Source organism: Dasypus novemcinctus, chromosome 3 (genome assembly GCF_030445035.2).
Source record: "Dasypus novemcinctus isolate mDasNov1 chromosome 3, mDasNov1.1.hap2, whole genome shotgun sequence".
Classification (NCBI taxonomy): domain Eukaryota; kingdom Metazoa; phylum Chordata; class Mammalia; order Cingulata; family Dasypodidae; genus Dasypus; species Dasypus novemcinctus.
The window spans coordinates 149,923,327-149,947,445 of NC_080675.1; the positions used below are offsets into that span (position 1 = coordinate 149,923,327).

The window sequence follows — 24,119 nt, forward strand, 5'->3', positions numbered from 1 at the left end:
CCCAGAAGTGGGGTGGGGTGCTGCCCTCTGGCCAGCACCTGGTGAGGCAGAGGAGGCAGCAGGGGCGGGGCAGCGTCTCAGACACCTAGGGCACGCAGGGGCAGAGAGCAAGGGCATTCCTGGCACAGGAAGCCACTGCCCGGGTGCAGGCAGTGAGGTGTGGCAGCCGTTGAGGGCGGTCAACTGTGAGCGCTCAAGTGTGACTGAGCTAAGGTGCCGAAAGGTGAGGAAGGCTGAAGAGAAAGCAGGGCCAGCCCCCACCTGGCTTTGTCCACCCTGCTCAAGACTTGTAACTTAGTGGGAAATGACTAGGAGCAAAGGAAGGATTTGGGACAGGGAGTGTCACGATCAGGTCTGCATTTTAAAAAGTGTCCTGCGACGTTCTGGCCTGGGGTGGAGGGCTCAGAATGGAGGAAGGAGGCAGTGGGGAGGCTGTAGCCGTCCAGGGGAGAGGTGACTGGTGGTGTCCTGGGCTGGGGAAGCCGGTGGAGAGGAAGACGAACACAGCCGACGTTTCCCCAAGCACTCAACTGTCTGCCAAGCCGTTCTAAACGCTTCTCAAGCATTATCTCATGTAAACCCCCCACTCTTGGAGGTAGATACTATTATCTGCCTTTTACAGATTGGAAACAGGCTTGGAGAGATGAAGGAACCAGGTTACACAGTGAAAATGGCAAGGGCAAATTTCAGAGCTTGCTGCTTGCAGGGTGTAGGACAAGGCAGAGGAAGGGACCTGGGGGGACTCCGTTCTCTGGCATGATGGGTGGGAGGGGTACTGTGAGAGGGCAGCCCCAGGGAGGACAGGTGGGGGGCTGGAGAAGGGTTTGGTTTGGACATGCTGCGGCTGGGGCCTTTGTGGCATCTCAGCAGAGATGCCCCTGGAGAGGCAGACATTCGGGCCTGTGACTCCGGGGACAGGCTGGACATGACACTGGTGCTTGAAGCTGAGGGCATGGACAACCTTGGCCAGAAGCTCATGGACAGTGAAGAGAGATGCGAGCCCTGAGGAGAGCCGACATAGGAGGCACAGGAGGGGGTGCAGCCAGGGGTGGGAGGAAAGCAGGTGGGCACTGGGGAAGAGATGGGGGGCCTGTCTCAGTGCAGGGAAGGGGGAGCTTCAGGGTGCAGAGTCTAGGGAGGTTGAGTCTGAGAAGTGTCAAGTGGGTGCAGAGAACAGGGGTCTTCAATGGCCTGGACATAGGGGGGTAGGGGAGACGGGAGCCAGAAGGCAGCACCTCCAGGACCAGAGGAGGTGAGGAAGCAGGGGCAGGGTAGGGCCTCCTAAGGCTTGGCTGAGGGAAGCAGACTTGGCCCAGTGGTTAGGGCGTCCGTCTACCACATGGGAGGTCCAAGGTTCAAACCCCGGGCCGCCTGACCCGTGTGGAGCTGGCCCATGCGCAGTGCTGATGCGCGCAAGGAGTGCTGTGCCACGCAGGGGTGTCCCCCACGTGGAGGAGCCCACGCGCAAGGAGTGCACCCCGTAAGGAGAGCTGCCCAGCGTGAAAGAAAGTGCAGCCTGCCCAGGAATGGCCCTGAACACCCTGAGAGCTGATGCAGCCAGATGACACAACAAAAAGAGACACAGATTCCCAGGCTGCTGATAAAAATACAGGCAGACACAGAAGAACACACAGCGAATAGACACAGAGAGGAGACAACTGGGGGGGGTGGTATGAAGAGGAGATGAATGAAAGAAAGAATGAATGAATGAATAAGTAAAGGGGAGCAGGGAAAGTAGTGGAGGTTTGTTGGCCTGGTATGGAGAAATGGATTTTTTCTTTTAGCATGTCCTAAAAACTTTCATTTACAACCTAAACTTTAATCAGTTCAGTAATGAGCCTACTGGGAACTAACAAAGTACAGCAAAGTGTGAGCTATCTGGAATTCTTGGCAAATTAGTCACTCTGGAAAACCAACCTTTATTTGGATGAAAATATTTGAAATACAGAATTTCTAACCCTTTAAAGACTTTTATTATGGAAATTATCAAATATAACAGTAGAGAGAGTAGGATAGTAGGATAGTGAACATGTGTGCTCACCACGAAGCTTCCACCACTGTCAACTCAAGGCTGAACCCAGGTTGATTACGTCACACCTGGTCCCCCTAACCACCCGCATGTTTTGAAGCAAATCACAGACATTGTATCAATTCACCCATAAATCCTTAATACACTTCTCCAAAAGACAAAAGGGCTTTTTTTTTTACCTAACAACCATACCATTATTACTCTAAAAAATTTTAACAATAAATCTTTAATATCATCAAACAACCAGTGTTCAAATTTCCTCAGTTGTCTCCCTCCCGCTTTTTTTTTTTTTTTTTTTTTGCAGTTGGTTGGTTAAAATTAGGCTCCAAACAAGGTCCAAACATTCCATTTATTTGTTCTGTCTCTTAAGACGCCCTTTCCTTTCTCATGCAATTTATTGTTAAAGAAAGCGGCTTGCATGGAAGGATGAACGTTTGGGAATATGGGAGAGAAGCAGCATCACAGCTGGAGAGAAGGTGGGGGGAGGGTGGCGTGGGCATACGGCCAATCAGGATCCCCCTGTGCAGGGAGGAGGCAGGAGGTGAAGGCCAGCCTCCCCAGAAGGGAGGAGAGGCCGGCTGCTGCAGGCTGGGGCCTGTGCCTCCCTGCCGCCCCCACAGCTGCTGGGGCTGAGGGCAGGGGGGACGAAGGCCGAGCCAAGGAGCAGGGCAGAGCTCAGGCTGGTGAGGGGGACGACGGGGCAGCCCAGGTCTAGCTAGAGGTGAGAGAGGGACTGGCCTAGGTCAGGCCTGGAAGGAACAGGATGTGTTGGGGTGGGGAGAGAGGGGACGTGCCAAAAACCAGCTCCAGGCCCAGCCTGGCTCCTCCCGGCCTGGCGCAGCCCCGGGAGCCTCTCCCTGGCCTCCCAGCTCCGGATCCACCCTGAGGCCAGCAGATCAGAGCCCTTCACAATGCCGGGGGTCGGTGGCCCAGACGCCTCACTCTGCCTTCTCCTCCTCCTGCTTCTGGCCCCCCACAGCCCTGCGGGGGGCCGTGGACCTCAGCGCAGGTTTGAATACAAGCTCAGCTTCAAAGGACCAAGGCTGGCATTGCCGGGGGCTGGAATCCCCTTCTGGAGCCATCACGGAGGTGAGGGGTGGACAGTGACAGGCTGTGCCTGGAGTCCCTCAGCATGCTGGAGGGGCTGATCAGCTCTCGGCGGCTGTGACTGGGTGGGAGTGGGCCTAAGGTGCCAGCCTGTGCTGGGGGGGTGCAGCACCCTGATGGACCAGGACCCCTCCCAGGCTTGCCTCCGGCTCTACCCACCACAACTCAACCTACCCCCTGGCCTCAGTTTTCCTCCCCCACCTCTCTCCTCTGTCCTGCAGCCTCTCTCTTCTTTTGCCTCACATTGGGCCCCCTCCCCTTCCCCTGTCTCAGTCCTATGCGTGCGCACACACACACACACTCAGGCTCAGGTCCAGGCACACGAAACAAGGCAACTTGACCGGCACAGATGCCCCCTCTCCTGGCTCCTTCTGTCGGGCCTGCAGCTGTCCGTGAGAGTGGGGGTGCTAGCTGGAGGGAGGTAATCTCACGCCCGGCTGTTTTGCCAGAAAGAGTAGCAGTCCTCTCCAGTATGTGTTGGTGGCGAAGCAGGCGTCTTGACCCACAGGTCTGTGTTCAAGGCCTTACTTACAAATCTAGACCTACAGAGTCTGTCTTCTATCTGGTCTTGTTCCAGAAAGGATTTATGATGACTTCAAGGACCTAGAAAATAGAGAGAGGCTTACATTAGGAAAGAGAGGAATGAGGCTCAGGGTTAGGGTTGGGGCATGAAATGAATCCAGGGTTGGCTGATCGCCAATTTGCTGTGATGTCCAACCACCAGTCAGCGTTGGGCCATGGATTTTATTCAGACCCTCCTAACAGGCAAGGTGAAGAAAGCAAGCAGATTTATTGTGTATTTATCTACGAGATGTAAGAGGAGACACACGGCATGATTCCATGATTCCTAAGACCAGAACAAAATACTCCAAGGGGCCCCTTACAGATGACAGGCCTGGTCAGCAGGTCTTTCAGGCTGTCCTCCACAAGAGGCATAGGAGGTAAGGAAGGCACCAGAACAACGCTTTTCTCACAGCGCCAAGCCAGGCCCTGCCTCTGGTCCATGCCAAGTCTGGGTCATCGAAGTCCACGTGGGGTAGCAGAGGCACATTCTCCAAGATCACCCAAGGATACGCTCACTGTCCATTCATTCATTCATCTCCTATCTGACTCCCACCCCGTTATGCCCCTCTGTACCCAGCTCTGTCCTGGGCTCCAGGGACCCAGGGCTGAGTCAGTCTCAAGAGCCCACGGTGGGGGTATAAATCCCACTAACAAGCCACACCTAGGCAGGATGTGGAAATACAGTAGGTGGTAGGCGTCAGACACCCCATGCCTTCTGCGAGTCACTTCAGAGGCAGTGGCAGCTTCTAAGGACCCAGGGCTTCTTGTCTTGCAGCCTCTGAGCCTCCCTGCCCCCACCCTGGCCTTTGCAGAGCAAACAGGCTGGATTAGCAGCTTCCGGAAGTCCTGGCAGGGACTGGGCCCTAGGCCAGGTTCCAGGCTGGCAGGCCGGAGGGTGCGGCCCACCTCCATTTCTCTCCTCTTGTCCCCTTCTACCACGGAGGGCTCCGTCCTCCCGCTCCCACCAGTGCCAGTTCCCACACACACTCCACCCATCGCCTGCTTCTCCCGTCCTGAGGGCCCGGTCCTAGCACCTTTGCTCCCACGCTTCCCCCACCTTGGAAATGCCCCCAAGGTCTTCTCCAGCAGGAACACCCCCGCCTCCTCTGGCCACACAGGAACTTCCCTCCACGCTGCCCCACGCCTGAATCCTGAGCCAGGCGGTTCATCTCTATAAATCGCCCTGCTGGTCGTGTGGGCTCAGGCACACGAGGACGCTTCCTCCTCGTCTGAGAAATGGAGAGGATTAGACAGAAAACTCTCTTGGGTGGAAAAAGCTTGCACTTTCGAGCCAGATGTACATGAATTCAATCCACTTAGTTCTTTAATTTCCCTAGGTCTCATCCCTGAAACGGGGTTTAATAAAAACAAACCACACAGACCTGTGGCAAGGGTAAACTGAGTCTGCAGGTAAAGCGCCCAGACTGAGCCTGGCGCATCCTTGCCTTCGCCTGGCAAAGGCCTCTCTGGCCGGGCCAGACCACGGTCCCCATTTCTCCCATTGAGCCCTGCGTCTGGTCAACCGGGTCAGCCTCGCTGCCCCTCCTCCCTCCCCAGAGCCTAGCCCAGGCCCGTGAGAGAGAGTGCTGGGGGGCCGGGGCTAGGGTGGGCCCAGGCTGAGCCGCGGTGGCCCGCAGACGCCATCCCGGGCCTGGAGGAAGTGCGGCTGGCCCCATCCTTGCGGAACCGGAGCGGCGCGGTGTGGAGCCGCGCCTCTGTCCCCTTCTCCGCGTGGGAGGTGGAGATGCAGATGAGGGTGACCGGACCGGGGCGCCGCGGAGCCCAGGGCATGGTGAGCGGCCCCTGCCAAGGTCCCGCTGAGGGCGCCGGTCGGGGAGGCTGGGGGTGCGGGCGGTGGGACCTCTGAGCTGAGGGGCTGGAGACCCGCAGGCCGTGTGGTACACCCGGGACAGGGGCGCAGCAGGCTCCGCCCTGGGGGGGCTGGCCCCACGCGACGGCATCGGGATCCTCTTCGACTCCTCGGCCGAGGGTACCCAGGTGAGTGGAGCCTCGCGCCTGCCGCCCCGGCCCCGCCCCCCTCCCCGCGCCCGTGGCTCAGGCTGCGTGTCGCCCCCACGCAGAGCAGCCCTGCCATCCGCGTGCTGGCCAGCGACGGGCTCCACCCCCGCGAGCTGCTGCGGTAAGGATCGTTGGCACCCACTCTCCACTCCCAGGCCGGGCGTCTGTGTCCCGGGCCCTGACGGAGCTCAGCCCTCCTCGCCCGTGCCAGCCCGCTGGCCTCTCCCCTGAGCCGATGGCTGCCTCTTGGGACCCCGTCCCATGCAGCCTCAGCTGTGCCTCTGTGGCCTCGGGCCCGAGTTTCCTCACCTCACTGAGTCCTCAATTCATTTAACCCAAGAGCCCCAGGTCAGCAGAGGGAATAAAGCGACTGAGGCTGGGGCCCCATGCCGAGTGTTTTCACTCACAGGTTTCAACTAACCACCAACACCCTTGATAAATGGGGATTATGAGTCTTCATTTACAGGTGAGGACACTGAGGCCCAGAGAAGGAAATGACTTGCCTAAGGACACACAGCACTGTGCAGAGCTGAGATTTGAGCCCGGGCATAAGTGCCCGGCGTCCCTACCCTTCCCCTGCGCCAGCTGCCTGCCTTCTTCCCAGATGACGTGGCTTCCCACCCCTCCCGGCCCCGCTGCCTCTCAGTGGCTAGGCCAGTTTGTCCGTGTCTCTAGGCAAACAGCCCTTGGCTCCTAGCAATTACGGTAATTGCTAACGTTTAGGAGCGGTGGCGCGCTTACTGTACGCCAGGCTCAGCGCCAAGCCCTTTACCCTCATTGTCTTGGTGGACCCTCACAACGCTGTTATGAGGTAGTTTCCATTATTAACCTCATTTTACTCATGGGGAAATGGGTTTGAAAAGATGAAGTGGCCCGCCCAGGGTCACTCAGTGCAAACCCAGGGGTCTGCTCTGGAGCTGGCCGCTCCCCGGCCCGGCGCGGCCTCTGTCTTGGCCAAAGGCATCAGGGACAGATGCTCTCGGATGAGCTGCCGGCAGTGTCCTGGGTGCCCAGCAAATCTCCGGGCCTCGCGAGCTCAACATCATTCTCCCAAGTCCCCAGGGCCTGCCGCACCACCCTGTGGGGCGGGGGGCCCGGCCTCCCTGTCCTTGGCTGCTGGGATGCGTCTGCTGCAGGTTGCGCCCTTGACAGAAGGGAGAGGAGGAGCCCTACCCAGGGGCAGAGGGGAACGGGGAGCCTAGGGGCTGGGGTGGGAGCGCAGGAGGGCAGTGGGGTGAGGCCATCGGCCTGGGCTGAGGTGAGAGTAGAAACCCCACCTTTGGTCCAGGCCTCCACCCCCCATGGCGAAGGGCCCCGGGAGGCCCCTCCCTGCTTCTTCTGTAAACTCCAAGTCCCACCCTCCGCCAGGTAGGGCTTGCTTTTCTGTTCTTTCCCTTCTCTTCTGCTGAAGAAGCAGACTACAGCAGGGGAGACTCGAGCTAGGAGGCATGTCCCGTACTGTGTAGCCCTGTGGGGAGGGGATGGCACTGCAGGTCTGGGCCGAGCGGCCTCTGGCACCACCCCCACTGGCTGGGCCTTGGGTCCTGTGTGGCCCAACTGGATTCTGAGTGTCCACAGGGACAGAGCTGACCGGGTACTGGGCTCCTGCCACCGAGACTTCCGGAATCGGCCATACCCCTTCAGAGTCCGGATCACCTACTGGGGGCAGAGGCTGCGCGTGAGTCGGTCCTCCTTTTTTTTTTTAAGAATTATTTTATTATTAATTTCTCCCCACCCCCTCGTTGTTTGCACTCGCCATGTCTGTTTGTTGTGTGCTCATCTTCCTCTTTAGGAGGTGCTGGGAACTGAACCTGGGATCTCCCATGTGGGAGGGAGGTACCCAATCGCTTGAGCCACTTCTGCTCCCAGCTTTGTTGTATCTCACATTTTCCTCCTTGTGCCTCTTGTTGAGTCATCTTGTTGTACCAGCTCAACCATGCCAGCCTGTCACATCAGCTCATTGTCTTGCTTGTCTTCTTCAGGAGGTACTGGGAAACGAACCCGGGACCTCCCATGTGGTAGGCAGGAGCTCAGTAACTTGAGCCACATCTGCCCCCCCATCCCTCCTGCTTTTGTGGATCTTCCAGGTGGGGGGGTGCAGATTATGGGGGTTCTGAGTTACAGGGTCACTGTATGTGAGCGCCCAGGACCCCAACAGACTTGGGCCTGTGACATGGCATCCTTGGCACACACAGGCGAGTCCTCACACTCCTCCCCCTAGCACTGGTGCCTAGCACATCCTGGTGCGAGCTGACGGGAGCACATATGCGTGAGCCCTCTCCAGGCCGTGCTGATGCCACACCCTGTGGCTGCCCGCCCTCCTTCAGGGCCCGGGGAGGCAGTGAGTTGGGGTGGAGGCAGTGCCCCTGCAAGGGACAGGGAGAGGAGGGGCTCTAGCTCCCAAGGTCTCAGGCCCTCGGTCCCCTCAGGTATCCTTGAACAGCGGCCTCACTCCCAGTGACCCAGATGAAGTCTGCGTTGACGTGGGACCCTTGCTTTTGGCCCCTGGAGGTTTCTTTGGGATCTCAGCAGCCACCGGCACCCTGGCAGGTGGGGGTTCTGCTGGGTTGGGAAGAGGTAGTGCCAGACGCACCATCCTGAGCACAGCTTCTAAGCAGCACTGGGTGTGGGGTCACTCATTTCCTCGCTGTGTGACCTGGGCAAGTCACCATGCTCTCTAGGTCTCCGTTACCATGGGGAAGGTCATGTCTGCCTGGAAAGGCTGTTCAAAGTCTCAAATGAGATAAAACACTGTAAGTTTTTATTCTAGTGTTGGCCCCATAAACTGTCCCTAGCTGGGAGCAGTGGGGCAAGTGGAAGAGGGACCGTGCAAGGATTGTTTACGGAAATGGAGCAAGGGATGCCATGCAGTGGAGAGCCCGTGGAGGGGCCCGCAGCTGGACAGCAGGCTGCAACAAGACAGTGGGAGTCCTCAGACACCAGGACTTGATCTTAGACTCTGAGTCACAGACCATTTCTGAGGAGGAGAGTGACCTGGTCAGAGCCATGCCGGGAAGGGTGGCCACTTCCCGGTTGCTTCTACCAGTCCCAGCATGCTCTGGAGGCCTTCGGGTGTCACTAAGTCGGCTGCCACAGCTCTAGCCCGGAACATTTTGTGATGGTCCAGTTTCCCACTCGCTAGGGGCCCTCCTCTGGCCGTGTGTGGGAGTCAGTCCTCACAGCCTCACATTTGCTCGTGTGACCTTCACACCCTTCCTGGGAAGTGAGCAAGACCAGGCTTAGAGATGCTGCCCAACGTCACCCAGCTCTCTCGCCTCCCTGGAATACGATAAGGCTTGGGGCTGAGGGCTGAATGGATATAACATGGGGTGGAGGGGTCTGACTGCCCCTTCTCCACTCTGCCCCTCCCAGATGACCACGACGTCCTGTCCTTCCTGACCTTCAGCCTGAGTGAGCCAGGTCCAGAGGTGATGCCAGTCCCGGGCCCACTCTAGGGGGCAGGACTGGGGCACAGGCAGCCCAGGGACCCTTTGCATCCCCGATGTTTCCCCTCACCCCAGCCCACTCAGGCCACGGTGCCCTCAGACCTGTCATTCAAGCCCTCATCCCACCTGTTCTCTGAGCTCTGCTCAGGCCAGGCCTTGTCTTGGGCACTGCTGGAGGCCACAGGTGGCCTAGAGCCAGGTCCTGATCTCAAGCACCCACCAGGCTGGCTGGGGCCAGGCTGTTATATTACAGCCCAGAGTGAGCAACGCTGGGTGTTGAAAGGTACAGGGGGGCTGTGGGAGCACAGAGGAGGGGTTCTAACCCAGCCAGGGGGAGCAGGGAAGACTGCCTGGGGGAGGTGAGTTTGCAGGTGCAGAAGGAGTTAGCTGGGCAGAGGCACCGCATACACAGAGGCCTGAGGCCCTCGCGGGCAGGCTGGGCCTGGGTCACTGTGGGGAGGGAAGGGTGTGGGGATCAGCAGTGGAGGCCAGCTGGAGGACTGGAAGGCACAGGACCTGGGGACTGAGCTGAAGAAGAGATCGGGCTCGTCCCTGCCTGGGGTGAGCCTTTGGGTTTGGTCAAGGAGGAGAGTGGGCATGTGGGAAGCCCTATGAGCAGGTTCCTCTCACCCCCAGATCTCCCCTGTGTTTCAGGCTTAAGGTTTTGTCTTCCCCCAGGATCCCTCCCAGCCCTTCCTGGAGATGGAACAGTTCCTAGCAAGGCAGCTGGAAGGGCTGAGGGCAAGGCTGGCCCTCGGCACCAGGAGAGACGCAATTCCGAAGTCAGATTCTGAAACCCAGAAAAGGGGTACCAAGAGCTGGGGAGTGGGCAGGTGGGGCAGGGCCTTTAACCAATGGGGCAATGGGGCAGTTGTGGCCTGTGGGGGCCACAACTAAGTGGGACCCAGGTGTTCAATCCTGTCCCCACCCCACCACCCAGACACATCTTTCCAGGTGAGGGGCTTGGAGGCAAAAGCCACCCATGCCTTTCTGCCCCCCTCTGCAAGAAGCCCCCCAAAGTTGGAATCCGTTGCCCCAGCCCAACTGGCTGCCCACCCAGCTCTGCCCCACTCTGCAGGTGGTGGGCTCCTGGGCCTGGAGGAGACGCTGAGCAGACACAGCCAGATCCTGCAGGCTCTCCAGGGACTCTCCGAGCAGTTGGCCCGGGCTGGGAGGAAATGGAAGGAGCAGCTGGGGTCCCCAGGCTGGGCCAGGGTGAGTGGACCTTCTGGCATCCAAGACTCCTCCTGCAGGCTCCCTCCTTCCAAAAAGAGCAGGTCCTACACTTAGGACCTTGTCTCCCCCAGGGCCTGGAGGGCAGACCTGCAATGCTGCCCCGTGTAGGGAGGGGTGGGCCTGCTGGGCGGGGGAGCGTGGAGGAGCATCTCTGTGCCAGCAAATGTCCACAGAGCCACGCGGCTGAGCCTGGGGAGAGGAGATGCCAGGTATTTGGACTCCGGTCTGGAGGCGAATGACAGAAATAGACTGGGTGCTAATTTGCTTAGCTTCACATGCGATTTGCATACGGCTTGCTTAAGGCTCAGATGTGCCAGAAGCCTCATTTCGGCTCCACTGCCTTCCTGGCCCCTTCCCCAGGGAGTCACGCCCCACGGTGCAGGGCGCGGGAAGCCAAAGGCTCCTGTGGGCTTTGCTGGGCTGTGACAGATCCAGGTTTAATCTTGTGGCCTAAGTCCAGAGCAGCTTAGGATGGGCTGCTGGAGGGGGGACGAGGGGTGGGGGCCCAAGGCTTGGGAGTGGATTGGCCGTGGCACCCACGTTGGGTCTGGAAGCAGGAAGAGAGAGCGGACTCGGTGGGACCTCTGCCTCCTGCAGTGGTGGGGGTGAGGGTGGGGGTGGGAGGAGGGTGTACTTTTAAGAAAGCCCAGAAATAGGGGGAAACGACCTCCTTTGGGGAGAAGGGGTTGCGAGGAGGGGGATCTAGAAGACCAGATGGACAGGGGTCAGGCAAACTCCATGTGTCCCAAATGAAGAAAGCCCAGGCCATCTGGTGGGGCCTCAGGAATGAAGAGGGCTGCAGTGTCCCTGGGGCAGGTGGACCTGAGGAGAAAGGGGCTGAGTCCTGGGCCCTGAGAGAAGTGGCTGGCACTCTTGCAGGACTCGGGCAAGGTCGGCACCCTGCTCCGTGGGCAGCAGACACTACTCCAGGATCTGCAAGCAATGAGGTGAGGACACAGGGCACAGAGGAAGTCCTGGGGGAGAGGGAAGAGGTATCCCCCTCCACCAACTTGCCTCTCTGCCTGAAGTTCTTCCATTAGTCCGCTCTTCCTTTAATTATTTCTTGAGCACGCAGCACAAAGCCTGCCACATAGAGAGGGGCTGGAGGTTGCTTAGGTTGGTTGAATCATCCTGAATTTAACTGAATCAAGTTTAAAGTTCTTCAAGTCCTATTTCAAAAGCAAGTCTCCCTGGGAGGGGCCTCTCATGAAGGCATTGGCACCCCAGGGAGGATTAGTAAAGTTGAGCATTGCTTTAGTGACAGCTCCTGAAGAAGGGGACATTTTGTTGGGGGGGTGGCATTCTTGTAGGAAGGACAACCAAGATCACGTCCACTTGGAGGAGGCAGTTCCTGACTTTCTTTGGCTGTCTTCCAGCTTCCCAGCATCCTACTCTAGCCCAGGTCTCTGGAGCTACCCAGAGAGCCCTGGGAGTAGGGGAATCCCCTGATGCCATGGAGAAGGGGGGCTTCGGGCTAAATGCTATGGCTGGAGTCTAATCCACCCCCACCCCCACACACATGCATCTAGGTGCTGGGGATGGCAGAAAGGAAGATTGGAAGGGGCTAGATTCCCTGGGGGCTGGGGGTGGAAGGCAGAGCCCAGGGAAGCCTGGAGTCCAGGCAGGCAGCTTTAGGGAGACCCTTCTCTGAGAAGAAGCCATCTCAGGATCCAGTGAGAAGACTTAGAAAGAAGGGGACCTCTGGATGGGGCCTGCTCCCCACCCATGTGCTGCCCCTGGGATGGTGGGAAATGAGTAGGCAATTTGGGTGCAGCCAGAAGAGGCAATGGGTCATTTTCCTGGACTTCCCACCACCACCAGGGCAGCAGCTGCACACATGGCCTCAGGAGCCCAGGTCTTCTACCTGCCTGTGGGCACCCAGCATCATTTCTTGGAGCTGGACCAGATCCTGAGTCTCCTGCAGAAGGACCTTCGGAGCTCGGGGGTGAGAGAGGCCCATCCCTGAGGTTTGGCCTCAGCCACTCTTCTTCCAGCACTTCTTTAACCCCAAGTACCTCCTGCCTTTTACCTTCCTTTCCTGGGACCCCTGGCAGGCACACCTGTGTCTGGGTTTGTGTGTGCATAGAGACACAAACTTGAACTTCTCTCTGCCTTCTCTGCTCTCTGGAGCGTCCCAGGCTCCGCAACTCAGAGAGCCAGCAGGGTCCTGCGAAACCATTTGTTCCCACCCTCTCAGTGACCATAAGGGAAATGGAGGTGGGCTGTGTCAAATCAGAGCTCAGTGGTAAAGTCACGTCTGGCCCTGTCCCTCACCTTCACCCTGTCTTTTGCTCGCTATCTACCCCTTCCTTCTCATCCCTTGAGCCTCAGTCCCTTGACGATCTCAAGCCCCAGGCCTTCCCAGCTGTTCCACAGATGGCACCACGGGAGCTGGGGTGGCAGAGGCAGCTTTGTACTCTGCCCCCTCTCCAAGTTCCCTGGATGAGAGCCAGGGTGCCCCAAGCCTGGGCAAGGAAACTGAGCTCACACATGGCCCAGCTTCCAGGACTTCCTCCCTGCCAGCTGGGTAAGAAGCTGAGCCAGGACCTTAGATTCTCCCTTTCAGAAAGGGGCAGCCAAAGCTCCCCGCCAACCTGGTCGGTCCCCAGGAGCCTCCTCGTGCCTGCGGCCCGGCATCTTCCTGTTCTTCCTCCTCATCCAGACTGTAGGCTTCTTGTGCTACGTGCACTTCAGGTGGGCCTTCCCATGGGCAGGATTCCCCACACCTACCCAACAGCTTTGGTTCTGGGCAGGGCCATAGCCATTCCCATTGGAGAGAGGGACACTAAGGTCCAGAGAGGTCTACTAGCTTTCTTTTTGTCAGATACTACTGACCAACTGCTCACCTCAGCCCCATCTAAGTCCTGCTCTACAAAGCTCACTCTAGTTTGAGAAGCAGACAAGTCACTGAGAGTCACACCTTACGTAGACAGTGCTGTGATGACAGGAAGTTCAGGGCCTACTGGAGAGCAGGAAAAAGCACCCGACCCAGCTTGGGGAGATTCAGGGAATTTACCTGGGAGGGAGGTTTGATATGTGCCATCAAGTGGGGTTAAGAGCTCTCCAGAATAAGTAAAAGATAAATAAAAGTCTTTGATGACAAGTGAACACAGCATGAGAAAGAGGTGAAAAGCATAAAAAAGCACAGGGTTTTGGAGAAAAAGTGGTAAGTTCAGTGCTATTGGAGCCAAGGTAGAAGCAGGTTGCAAAATTGGGCAGACAATTAAAAAGCTAGGTGGGTGTTTGTTGAGTGAATGAAACATTTAGTAATGTGGGGTGTGCTAAGAACCTCAGAAATGGAACTGACAGTCCTTGTTGGTGGGATTTCAAGAAAAGAAAAATCAGGGTGCGCTAGGGGGTTCTGCAGGAGGAAGTGTGCTGAGCTTTAAAGACTGAGAAGGACAGCCTTCCAGCTAAGGAGAACAGCCAAGGCATGGAAGCAGGAATGCTTAAGAATGCAGTGGACAGGAAGGCTGGATCAACCTCAGCAGAACTTGAGAGCCAGGGAGAGGAAGTGTGGATCTGATATGGCAGTCCAAGGTGGCCAGAGAAGGTCCTAGAGCAGGGCCGTGGGGTGGTGAGTGTGGGCGGCCTGGTTTCAAGGGTCCAGAAGGGAGAGGCCTGAGTAACCTTCTCCTCTCCCTGGCAGCAGACAGGAGCTGGACAAGACCTTTCAGGACTGTTTGTTCACTGGCAGCCTTCCTCTGAGTCCTGCATCGCAAGTCCCCAGGGCTCTGGGTGCCCTGAGGAGGCAGCCACACACCTCCAGCATGCATGCATGACTCACCTCAAAGCCCAGGAGAAATGTCCACTTCTCATGTCTGGAAAGCAGGAGGCATCTGGAGGATGGAGGGCTTGCTCATTTGTGCCTTCTAAGTGCCTTCTACTCCTCTCCCTCTGGGCGCCTAACTCCTACCCACAGCTTAGCTTTTGGGTAACAAGCTCCATCTTATTAAAGGTAGATTTCCTTCTCCCCATATTTTGATATGATCATTTACCTTCCAGCTTTGCCTGAATCTCACTGAAGGCCTCCACCTCCTTTGGGTAGGTAGCCAGCAATGGGCTCCAAGTTGGCAAGGAGGCCAAGGGCTCACTTGATCTCCACAAGACCGAATTTTCCACGGGCCTTAAATTATGCTCAGGACTAGAGAAGGGGAGAGCTGAGTATAATTCCGTCCTCAAAGTCACCCAGAATAGGGAGTGATATCTCCTCATGCCTCTCCTGCCTCACCGGCATCACCGGGAACAATCTTTTCCCATTCCCTGCTGCTCCAGGGGTCAGCAGAGCAGACAGAGGAACCTGAGGATATGAGCCCTGGGATCTGTAACTGGGAATCACCCTCGGGGATCTCCCTCTCCCTTCCCAATGTCAAGTTCTTTGGTCAGCTTTGGAGGTCTTAGAAATTTGGGGGGAAGAGTGGGATGGGGCCTGGGGTTCCTGAGCTCCTTGCCCTACTGCTGCCGAGATCTCCCAGCTGAAATCCTGGCTATCAGCGACTTCCAAGAGAAGGAAGTGGCGGGAGGGCAGGAGGCAGAGTTCGAGCGCATATTGCATTAGAGCAGCCCCTTCCCTAGAGGAGACCCCACCCCCGCAGGCCCTAATCTGCGGTCGGCCGAGCCCGGCTGAGCTTGGCGTGGAAGGAAGCACGTGGGGAGCGGGCACGTGGTCCAGCCTCCTCAGCCCCGTGCATGCCCCCCGCCCCCCGCGAGGAGGGGTTGGGGGAGGTGGGGGCGGGCCCGGGCGGATGGAGGGCGGCGCTGAGCTTCGGGCGCCGGCAGGCAGCGGGAGCTGTCCGCGAGTTCGGGTGCTGAAGTAGGCGCGGACGTGCCGGTGCCCAGCGCGTGGTCCTCGGCGCTCAGTGCCCAGGCTGAAGACCATGGCGTTCATGGTGAAAACCATGGTGGGCGGACAGCTGAAGAACCTCACCGGGAGCCTGGGGGGCGGCGAGGACAAAGGCGACGGGGAAAAGTCGGCGGCAGAAGCACAGGGCATGAGCCGAGAGGAGTACGAGGAGTATCAGAAGCAACTGGTGGAAGAGAAGTGAGTAGGGTCCCTTCCTAGCCCCAAAGACCCACCTCCACCCGCCCACCCCGCCCCCAGGCTAGCCTCAGGCCCAAGCCCTCCTCCTCTCCTCTAGACGCAGTAGGAGGCTGGGAAGTGCCCTCTAAGCTGCCCGCAGCGCCATCCCATCTCAAACCTGGTTCCCGGCCCCAGCTTCTTAGTAGGATCCAGAGGGGGTAGGGGCGGGAAAGACAGGGGCTCGGGAGGAGTGGGGCATGCACATTTATGATGAAACAAGTAATCCCTTAATCTGCTCTGGTATACCAGCTACCTGGATCTTTCAATTTGTTTTCCTCCAAGCCTAGGGCTCTGAGAAAAGAGGTGCAGCCAAGGGGTGTTCCCAGTTATGGAGACAGATCCTGATATGGGACACTAATAGTGAGCCTTTTGTGTGCCAGCAGTGCTGAGGCAGAGAAGTAGCCAGAGTGGAGTTAGAGACTACACTCGGGCTAGACTACTTGGGTTCAAATCCTGGCTTTGCTTCTTATTAGCTGGGTGACTAGACAAGTTAGTTAACGTCTCTGTGCCTCAGTTTCCTCTTCTGTAAAACAGGGATGGTAACCATAATACATGCCTTTTATATTTGTTATGAAGATTAAATGGGTCAGTGTATGTAAAGAACTTAACACAGCACCTGGCCATTACAACACAGCACCATTATTATTTCACTTAATCCTCATAACAGTCTTGGGAATTGGGAAATCTTCCTCCATTTTTCAGAAGAGCGAGCTAAGTGACTTACCCAAGGACATACTGAAAGTGGTGGTGAAGCAAAACCAAGTGTGTCCCTATTACTTTCCCACACACTGCTCTCCCTGTGAGGGATGGGAAAAGACAGGCCGAATTGGAGGCCGGGAGGGACACATTAGGGTTGGGAGATAGAGCCAGGCAGATTGACAGCCGTCCCCTCCAGCTCCATCCAGCAGCAGGTGCGAGGACCATACAGGGTGTTGTGATGGGGAAGAGGCAGCAACGACTAATCACAGACCACCAGGGAAGAGAGGGCGCCCTCCTTACACACAGGCCCTGTGATGGAGGGATTGGGCCAGCAGTCAGATCACAGAGATGCCTCCCGCCACTTCCGCACAGGCCCTGCCCCTTCTCCCTGCCCTGCCGATGACTTCGCCCCCCCGGTGCCCCTGCAGGATGGAGCGGGATGCACAGTACACTCAGAGAAAGGCAGAGCGAGCCACACTGAGGAGCCACTTCCGAGACAAATACAGGCTACCGAAGGTAAGCAGGGCCTGGACTGGGGGGTGAGTCTTGGGCTTGGAGCTCTGGATTTGGGACTTCTTCCTCCTGCTCTGGGTGCTGCAGCTTTAAGCCAATAAGGCTCACAGGGTTCTTGGGTGGCTTATCATTCACTCACTCACTCATGGTTAACCAGTACCTGCCAGGGGCTCCGAGGAGAAGCCAGTTCTCCAGGAACTGACCTGTTTGTGTGTCTAGAGCCAGACCAAGTCCCTTCTCTCTTAAACCCTCCTGAGTCACGCCCAGGCAGGTGACACCTTAGAAGGTAGAGGACCTGAAGAGGTGGTGGAAGGCAGCCAAGTTTACCACAGAGGACAGTGAGTGCTCTTAGGGCTGTGAACACATGGGAGGGGGGCCAGAGAATGCAGCACACTTTGAGTGCCAGGCATTTGATCTTCCCTCCCTCACCTAATGCCCCAATAACACTGCTACATAGATATCACCAACACCTACCAATGAGGCTCAGAGAGATTAAGGGACTTGGCCTGTGAATCTTTTTTTTTTCCGATTTATTTATTTATTTATTCACTCCCCTTCCCCCGCCCCCACCCCGGTTGTCTGTTCTCTGTGTCTGTTTGCTGCATGCTCTTTATCCGCTTCTGTTGTTGTCAGTGGCACGGGAATTTGTGTTTCTTTTTGTTGCGTCATCTTGTGTGTCAGCTCTCCGTGTGTGCGGCGCCATTCTTGGGCAGGCTGCACTTTCTTTCCCACTGGGCGGCTCTCCTTACAGGGCGCACTCCTTGCACGTGGGGCTTCCCTATGCGGGGACACCCCTGCGTGGCAGGGCACTCCTTGCGCGCATCAGCACTGCACGTGGGCCAGCTCCACACAGGTCAAGGGGCCCGGAGTTTGAACCGCGCACCTCCCATGTGGTAGACGGACGCCCTAACCACTGGGCCAAGTCCGCCGCCTGACCTGTGAATCTTGAGCCCGTGCTTGCTCCAGACCCCCAGACTCTGCCTGTAGAGAGCAAGGTACTCCCTTTGTTAGCCAAGCAGCCAGGGACAATGTCACAGAAGAACCCTGCCCCCATACTGTAAGGCACCAGGAAAATGAGGCACAAGTAACTCCCAGAGTAGTGCCTATGTGCTCAAATCTCTGAGGGAGACAGAGGTACAGAGACACAGCACTCCTAACCTCAATCTTCTACTTGAAATTGGGAGATCAGATACACGGACATCACATTCATTCATTTAACAGATGTTTACAGAGCCCCTGGCTGCCTCTGTCTACCCCCAGGTCACTAGTTCTTGGAAGTTTTTCAAAGGGAAAACTGGTCCTAAAACGTTACTGAATTGTGCCCAGGTAGGAGTGGAGTTATTCCTCAAATGCCTGCATTAAGCATGTAGGAGACACAACTCCCACCACGGGGGCACTCTTAGTCCAGTAAAAGAAAGACTTGGGATGCAACTGCGTAAGACACAATGTAGAAAGAACCAGAGTCCTTCAGAGAAGGGGTAGGGAAGTACAACAGCCTTAAGGAGGTGTTGTGCAAAGAGAGCACAGATTTTAGAATCAGTGACATGGGTTCAAATTCAGCTTCCCCATTTCCTAGGTTTGTGGTCTTGGGCAAGTTACTTATTTAATGATCTGAGCTTATTTGTAAAACGGAGCTAGGAATATCTACCTCACAGTGTTTCTGTAAGAATTCAAAGCACCCAGCTCAATGTCAGGCATACAAAAGACATTTGATAAATGGTACCCACCACTATTTTTTAAAAAAGATTTATTTGTTTGTTTATTTCTCCCCCCTCCCACCACTGTGTGCTCTCTGCATCCATTCTCTGTATCTTCTTCTGTGTCTGCCTGTATTCTCATTAGACAGTTCCAGGAACCAATCCTGGGACCTTCTGGAGTGGGAGAGAGGCAATCATTCTCTTGTACCACCTCAGTTCCTTGGTCTGCTGTGTCTCTTATTGTCTCTGCTCTGTGTCTCTTTTTGTTGCGTCATTTTGCTGCACTATCTCTCGGCATCGGCCAGCACTCCTGTGCAGGGCAGCACTCTACACAGGCCAGTACTCTGTGTGGGCCAGTTTGCCACACAGGGCCAGATTGCCTTCACCAGGATGCCCTGGGTATCGAACCCTGGACCTCCTATATGGTAGACGGGAGTCCAATTGCTTGAGCCACATCCACTTCCCAGCACCCACCACTATTATTGGTTACATTCTAGACTGTAGCTGAAGGTAAATGACTATATAAATAATCAATATATGGCATAGCTGTTGAATAGGGTGACTTCTAGGTATTTTTATTTTGTCTTTACTTACTATGCTAGTCCTTCAGAATCTCAGAGGTGAAGGAAGGAGGTATAAAAGTGCAAAGTATAGAAGTGTAAGATCTCTAAGTCCAAGTGTCAAGTGCTTGATCCTGAGACGGGAGGGTGAGCTCCCTGAAATATGGAGCTTAAGAATCCAGGAGCCTGGAATCCAACCCCCTCAAAGCCACCTCATGCCCTGCTATTCCCTTCAGAACCAGACAGACGAGAGCCAGATCCAGATGGCAGGTGGAGACGTGGAGCTGCCCCGAGAGCTGGCCAAGATGATTGAGGAGGACACCGAGGAGGAGGAGGAGAGGGCCTCTGTCCTCGGGCAGCTGACCAACCTCCCTGGCTTGGACCTTGGTTCACTCAAGGACAAGGCCCAGGCCACACTGGGGGATCTCAAGCAGTCGGCTGAGAAGTGCCACATCATGTGACCACTTCTTGTGGGGTTTTCCACTGGGGTGACTGCAGGGATGGGTCCCCGTGAGGGCTAAGAGCACACGTCAACTTCCAGGGACCTACACCCCATCTTGGGCTTTGTGTCCCCGGCCCTACCTACACCCCAGAACCCTTCTCACTCATGTCTCACTCCTGTCTCTGGTTTCTCCCTCACTGCTGGGAACAAAGTCCCTATTCCTCACCCCACCCTCTGGGAGCCACACCTCTACTCAGCCTGGGGAGGCCTCCCAAGGTTGTAGAAAAAGGCCTAATCTTCTCTTGCCACAGTTCCAACTTCCTGCACATAGGAGCACCACAGAGAGACAGAGAGAGAAAGAAAGAAAAGCTCTGGCATTATATGCAGTGAGTTAAACCACAGACAATTCCTAGCACGTGCAGACATACACACCAGCCAGCTCCCCTGGGTGCCCAGCCTCTCTGGACACCAACACTCAGATATCCTCGGAGGTGGCTTTGGGTGGACACAGGCCAACAGCAAACAGGAGGCCTGAGTTCAAGTCTCCACCTTTATCATCCTTGAAAGCCACTGCTCTTTTGGACTTCATTTCATCATCTGTAAAATGGGGGAGAACAAGGTAACTTCTAAGACTCCTCTAGCTTGGCCTCTAGGAGCCAACCCAACCCCTCCTTCTCAGGCAGGGGCAGCAGCTGTCGCCACAGCCTCAAGCAGCCCGTGCCTCGACTGTGGGCTCCGGCTCTTGGGAGCTGAGCCATGCTGTGTGAGGGGCCGAGTGCCAAGGATGAAGCTGGCACTGGACAGCAGCCCAGGCAGTTCCAGGCCTTGTTTGGGCCTGGGGCCCAGCCCATTTCTGTTCTGTTCCCATAGAAGTCTCTGGATTCCATAGTCAAAATCTCTTATCTTAAATTGGTAAAAAATAAAACCTCCAAATGACATGCCTATCCTCCCACTTCTTGCTGGGGTCTTGTGAACGTCAGTCCCCCAACCCTGCTCTTGGAGGGGTATTCTCTTCCTCCTCACCCACAGCTTCATAGGAGTGAGGAGAAATCCAGCGCTGGGAGTGCCAAGCGTGAGCGCCAGAGCCCGTAAGATGTTCAAGCTCTGACCTCCCGGGGCGCTGGGGGAGGGGGCGGGGTCACCACGCTAATGGAGCGTCAGGTCCAGGTGGTCCAGCCAGGACCTGGATGAAATAGATATGGGCTTTGAGATGGACGTAGCAGTCAGCTGGTTGCAGACGTGCCCAGGGGAGGTGGGGCTCTGTGGCGTTACCGCAGGAGGGGCTGCAGCTCAACCACGGCTGTCTCTGGCACATGTGCCTATACCCCCTCCTCACCTTGGAGATGGAAGGTATAACAAAAAGAAGGCAGGGCAAATGAATCCGGCCCGGGTACTATGTGATCCTGAACAGGGAGATCCCTTTCCCTCTCTGGGCCTGTGTTTTTTCCCCTGTAAAACCAAGGTCCCAAGTCCCATCCTGCTCACCTGTTGGAGAACCCAGGAAACCCAGCAGGAGGCTCTCAGGCGGGCCACCCAGGGGCGCCCAGACAGGGAGAAGGTGCAGCGGGTCAAGCCCAGGAGTCTTCCCTCCAGCTCTGGGGCAGCTGCTGCAGAGGCACTGGTCTGTGGGGAAGCCAGCCAGGAACGCCAGGCGGAACGGCCATGTGAAGGGTCTGATTTCAAGGGCAAACTTTCCACCAGGCCTCCTTTGTAAAATAAGAACAAGGAATATAAAACCTGTCCAGTAGGTAATGTGGGGAGGGACAGGTGAAGAGGGGACAGAAAGAGAAGGTGAGGAAGCAGGAGGCTGAGGGCAGGGGGGACGCAGTCCCAGGATCTGGGCCTCATTCTCCTGAGCGTCCCCGGGAAGGGGCCTGGGCCTCTGGGCTGCTCTTAGGCTGCCCCCAGCCACTAGACAAAAATCCCTCCTGACCTTTCTGGAGCTGCAGGAGGCCCCAGGGTGAGCATGGCCTCCTCAGCTGTCAGCAGCAAGGCCCACTCCACCCTCCAGGGGCCTTCTGCCTAATGGGACTGGACAGACCCCTTCCCCTTCAGTGGTTTGCAGGGCAGAGAGGGAAAGAGGCAGGCGCGGTGGGTGATGGGGAGACCGGGGGCGTTCAGCACTGAACAAACCCTCACAGAACCTTGCTGGCTGGGGTCTGGGGTCAGGGAGTAGGAGGGGACTGTCCCACCTCTCCCCCCACCTCACAGCCTGGACACCTCAAGAAGCCCCTGGCCTGTCGGCATGGTCCCTGGAATGGGGTGGGGCCAGCTTTGGGGCCCGAGTAGAGATGGGCCAAAAGGGCAGGCTGCGGGGTCCCCAGGCTCGCCCTCCCCTCTCCCCCTCCCTCCATCAGCCCTGCTTTCTGGGTTTCTCTGTCAGTCTGTGTCCCTCTCCTCTGTTCCACCCGTCTCCCCCAGCCTCTGCCTCATCCTGGGCTGGGAAGCTATCCTGCCCCCTTGCCCCGGGTGGGAGGCAGACCTCCCCCCACCAGCCCCACTCCGCGCCCTCCGTGCCTGTCTACATCGACCACTGCTCTCTTCCCAGCCCGTTCCTACTCCTGCTTATTTGGACAAACACTTGCTCTGAGACGGGCACCCTCACCTGGTGTGATGTGAGGGCCACCCAGACTGCCCTTCTCCCAGGACCTAGTACCCTCTGTCAGGGCATCAACTCAAGGCCCTCTCCCTCCTCTTTCCTCTCCTCCTTTCACAGGAAATGGGTGAAAGGCCTGACAGATCCCCTCCCACCCTACCCCCCACTCGTTCTGGAGCAGGGAGGCGGCTGGCTGCCCCACACCCACCCCCAAGGGCTGGGCTCAGTGACACCAGGGATTTCAGGGAGGCAGGTGGCCAGCGCGGCCCCACCCGAGGAGCCTCCAGGGCCCTTCTCCTGCCTTCCGCCCACCCACAGACTGCTCAGGCCCAAATCCCCTGGCGAGGAGGGGGTGCAGAGGGAGCACAGGATTTTCCTGAGGCCAGCTGGCCCCAGGGAGGAGTTGGGGAGGGCAAGCGGGGAGTTGGGGTTGGAGTGGGGAGGATCTCCCCTCCCCCAGCAACCAGATGGTCCTCCTCAGACATGAGGCCCGGGCAGGCCCGGGGGCCATCTGGGGGGCATTCATGTGCTGAGTCCAGGCTGCTGACGTGCAGTCCTGGTGAGCCCTGGAGATTCTGCCCTCTGTTGCCACAGACCAGAGGCCAGGCTGGGGGCAGGGAGCCTCAGAGCCCCTGCCCCGTCTCTAACTCAGCGTCAGCCGGCCCGGCTGTGCTCAGAATCTGTTTGAGGCCTGGGGTAAGCAAGGGAGCCTTAAGGCTGCCTCAGGCTTATTAGGAGCTGTGCCTGTGTGTGAGCAGGTGTGTGTGAGACCGTGGGCGGCGGTGTGTCTCTGTGAGGATCTGCAGGGGGATCGCGAGCTTGCACAGGACTTGGTTTTCGTGTATGTGTCTGCACCTGTGGCCGGTGAGTGTCTGACTGTCTGTGGATTGAGTGTACAGGTATGGGTGAGTTACTCTGGGGAAAGTAGTCATTTGATGTGTTCTCTTTCCCCCTGCCCCAGTCTCAGTGTGGGTTCATCTTGCTTTCAGGGAGGGCTGGGATGGCAGACTGGCCTCTGGGGACTGGACCCCTTTTTGATGGCCTCCTGCAGGAGCCAAGTTTCTGTGTCCTTTCCCATCCCCCAGCTAGCAAAAGAAGGGGCAGGCTGAACCCAGGGACATCTGTGTCCCTCCATCTGCTCCAGAGACCCACCCACCTCTCTCAAGCTTCCAGGGCTGCCCCTTTGGGAGACAGAGAAGGCCCAGAAGGCCCAGGCTTCCCCCAGTGAAGCCCAGAACTGGCTCTGGGCTTGGGAAACTGAGTGAAGGTAGGAGGACAGGGCAGGGTGGGGCACCCCACACAGTGCAGAGAGGCCAGGGGCATCTGCTCCCCTTTGGGCACTATCAAAGTGTTGCTGGTGAGACAGGCAGGGGCTCTGAGGCTCCCTACCTGCCCCACCCACTGGCCCCTGGAGAGCCCTGGAGTGGGAGCACTCAGCTCCTCCCCCTCCAGGGCCCTCCAGCCAGCTAAGGCCCTTCTTGGCAGATGGCTTAGAGATGGACTCAGGAACGGTCTGGAGGCCAACTAAAGGCTTTGCCCGTGAAGGGTCTCTCCCCAGGACCTCCTCCACCGGCCTCAGCCTCTTGGGCCTTTCCTGCAACCTCTCCCACCCATGGGTCCCACCCACTCCACACCTAGTTGCGTAAGAATTACAGGCCCCTGTTCTCAGACAGCCAATGCAGATATTACAAGTTAAAAACTGGGTTGCGGTCTGTGGGCCAGCCCTCTATTCCATCATCCTCCATTCACTTAGTCTCCCACCCTCCATCCTGCTTCATTCCCATTCTCCCTCCCACCCAGGCTTCTCCATTCACCCACCAATTGGGTCCATTCTTTCCTTTCCTTTCATTTCACTTGTCAAGGCTTTTTGTCCAGCCAATTTCCAGAAATAATCTGAAGCACAGAGTACATTTTTTTGCCTAAATCTGAAAATAACATTTTATTCAATTCTTACTACGTGCCAGGCTTATGTGCAATACCTCATTTACTCCTTACAAAGCCCCACAAGGCATTTATTACCTCATTCTCATTTTAAGGAAGAAGCACCTGGGGTTAATCAGTGGGTCCCAAGCTTCAAGACCAGAGTGGCAGAGCCGGGATTTTAGCCGTGGCCACGGCGTCCAGCACCTGC

General features: G+C 57.0%; 2 protein-coding genes across 3 annotated transcripts; both read left to right on the forward strand.

The window, feature by feature from the left end:
* The first annotated feature begins 2,733 nt into the window (after window positions 1-2,733).
* Window positions 2,734-14,378, forward strand: LMAN1L (lectin, mannose binding 1 like). 2 transcript variants are annotated; one of them, XM_071214295.1, is made up of 14 exons: window positions 2,734-2,750; window positions 2,871-3,118; window positions 5,338-5,492; window positions 5,591-5,698; window positions 5,782-5,840; window positions 7,298-7,397; window positions 8,149-8,269; window positions 9,092-9,147; window positions 9,844-9,973; window positions 10,244-10,380; window positions 11,281-11,348; window positions 12,223-12,346; window positions 12,968-13,095; window positions 14,051-14,378. In XM_071214295.1, the coding sequence occupies exons 2-14, from the start codon at window positions 2,941-2,943 to the stop codon at window positions 14,181-14,183; spliced, it is 1,497 nt and encodes a 498-aa protein (XP_071070396.1). In that variant the 5' UTR covers window positions 2,734-2,750; window positions 2,871-2,940; the 3' UTR covers window positions 14,184-14,378. The 2 variants fall into 2 exon arrangements, with proteins under 2 accessions (XP_071070396.1, XP_012386443.1); XM_012530989.4 differs by lacking the exon at window positions 2,734-2,750 and having other exon boundaries at window positions 2,842-3,118; window positions 14,054-14,378.
* Window positions 14,379-14,438: 60 nt separating this feature from the next.
* CPLX3 (complexin 3) lies at window positions 14,439-20,317 on the forward strand. The gene is made up of 3 exons (XM_004473458.5): window positions 14,439-15,442; window positions 16,609-16,696; window positions 19,187-20,317. Exons 1-3 carry the CDS (start codon window positions 15,279-15,281, stop codon window positions 19,409-19,411), a joined length of 477 nt encoding a protein of 158 aa, XP_004473515.1. The 5' UTR covers window positions 14,439-15,278; the 3' UTR covers window positions 19,412-20,317.
* Window positions 20,318-24,119: the final 3,802 nt, after the last annotated feature.

Excerpts from the sequence above, each read along its gene's own strand:
- CPLX3 (XM_004473458.5), top strand. The coding sequence starts at position 15,279 with ATGGCGTTCATGGTGAAAACCATGGTGGGCGGACAGCTGAAGAACCTC. Across the intron at positions 15,443-16,608 it reads AAGCAACTGGTGGAAGAGAA|GATGGAGCGGGATGCACAGT; the intron begins GTGAGTAGGGTC and ends GTGCCCCTGCAG. Across the intron at positions 16,697-19,186 it reads ACAAATACAGGCTACCGAAG|AACCAGACAGACGAGAGCCA; the intron begins GTAAGCAGGGCC and ends TATTCCCTTCAG.
- LMAN1L (XM_071214295.1), top strand. The coding sequence starts at position 2,941 with ATGCCGGGGGTCGGTGGCCCAGACGCCTCACTCTGCCTTCTCCTCCTC. Across the intron at positions 10,381-11,280 it reads GGTCCCCAGGCTGGGCCAGG|GACTCGGGCAAGGTCGGCAC; the intron begins GTGAGTGGACCT and ends GCACTCTTGCAG. Across the intron at positions 13,096-14,050 it reads TTGTGCTACGTGCACTTCAG|CAGACAGGAGCTGGACAAGA; the intron begins GTGGGCCTTCCC and ends TCTCCCTGGCAG.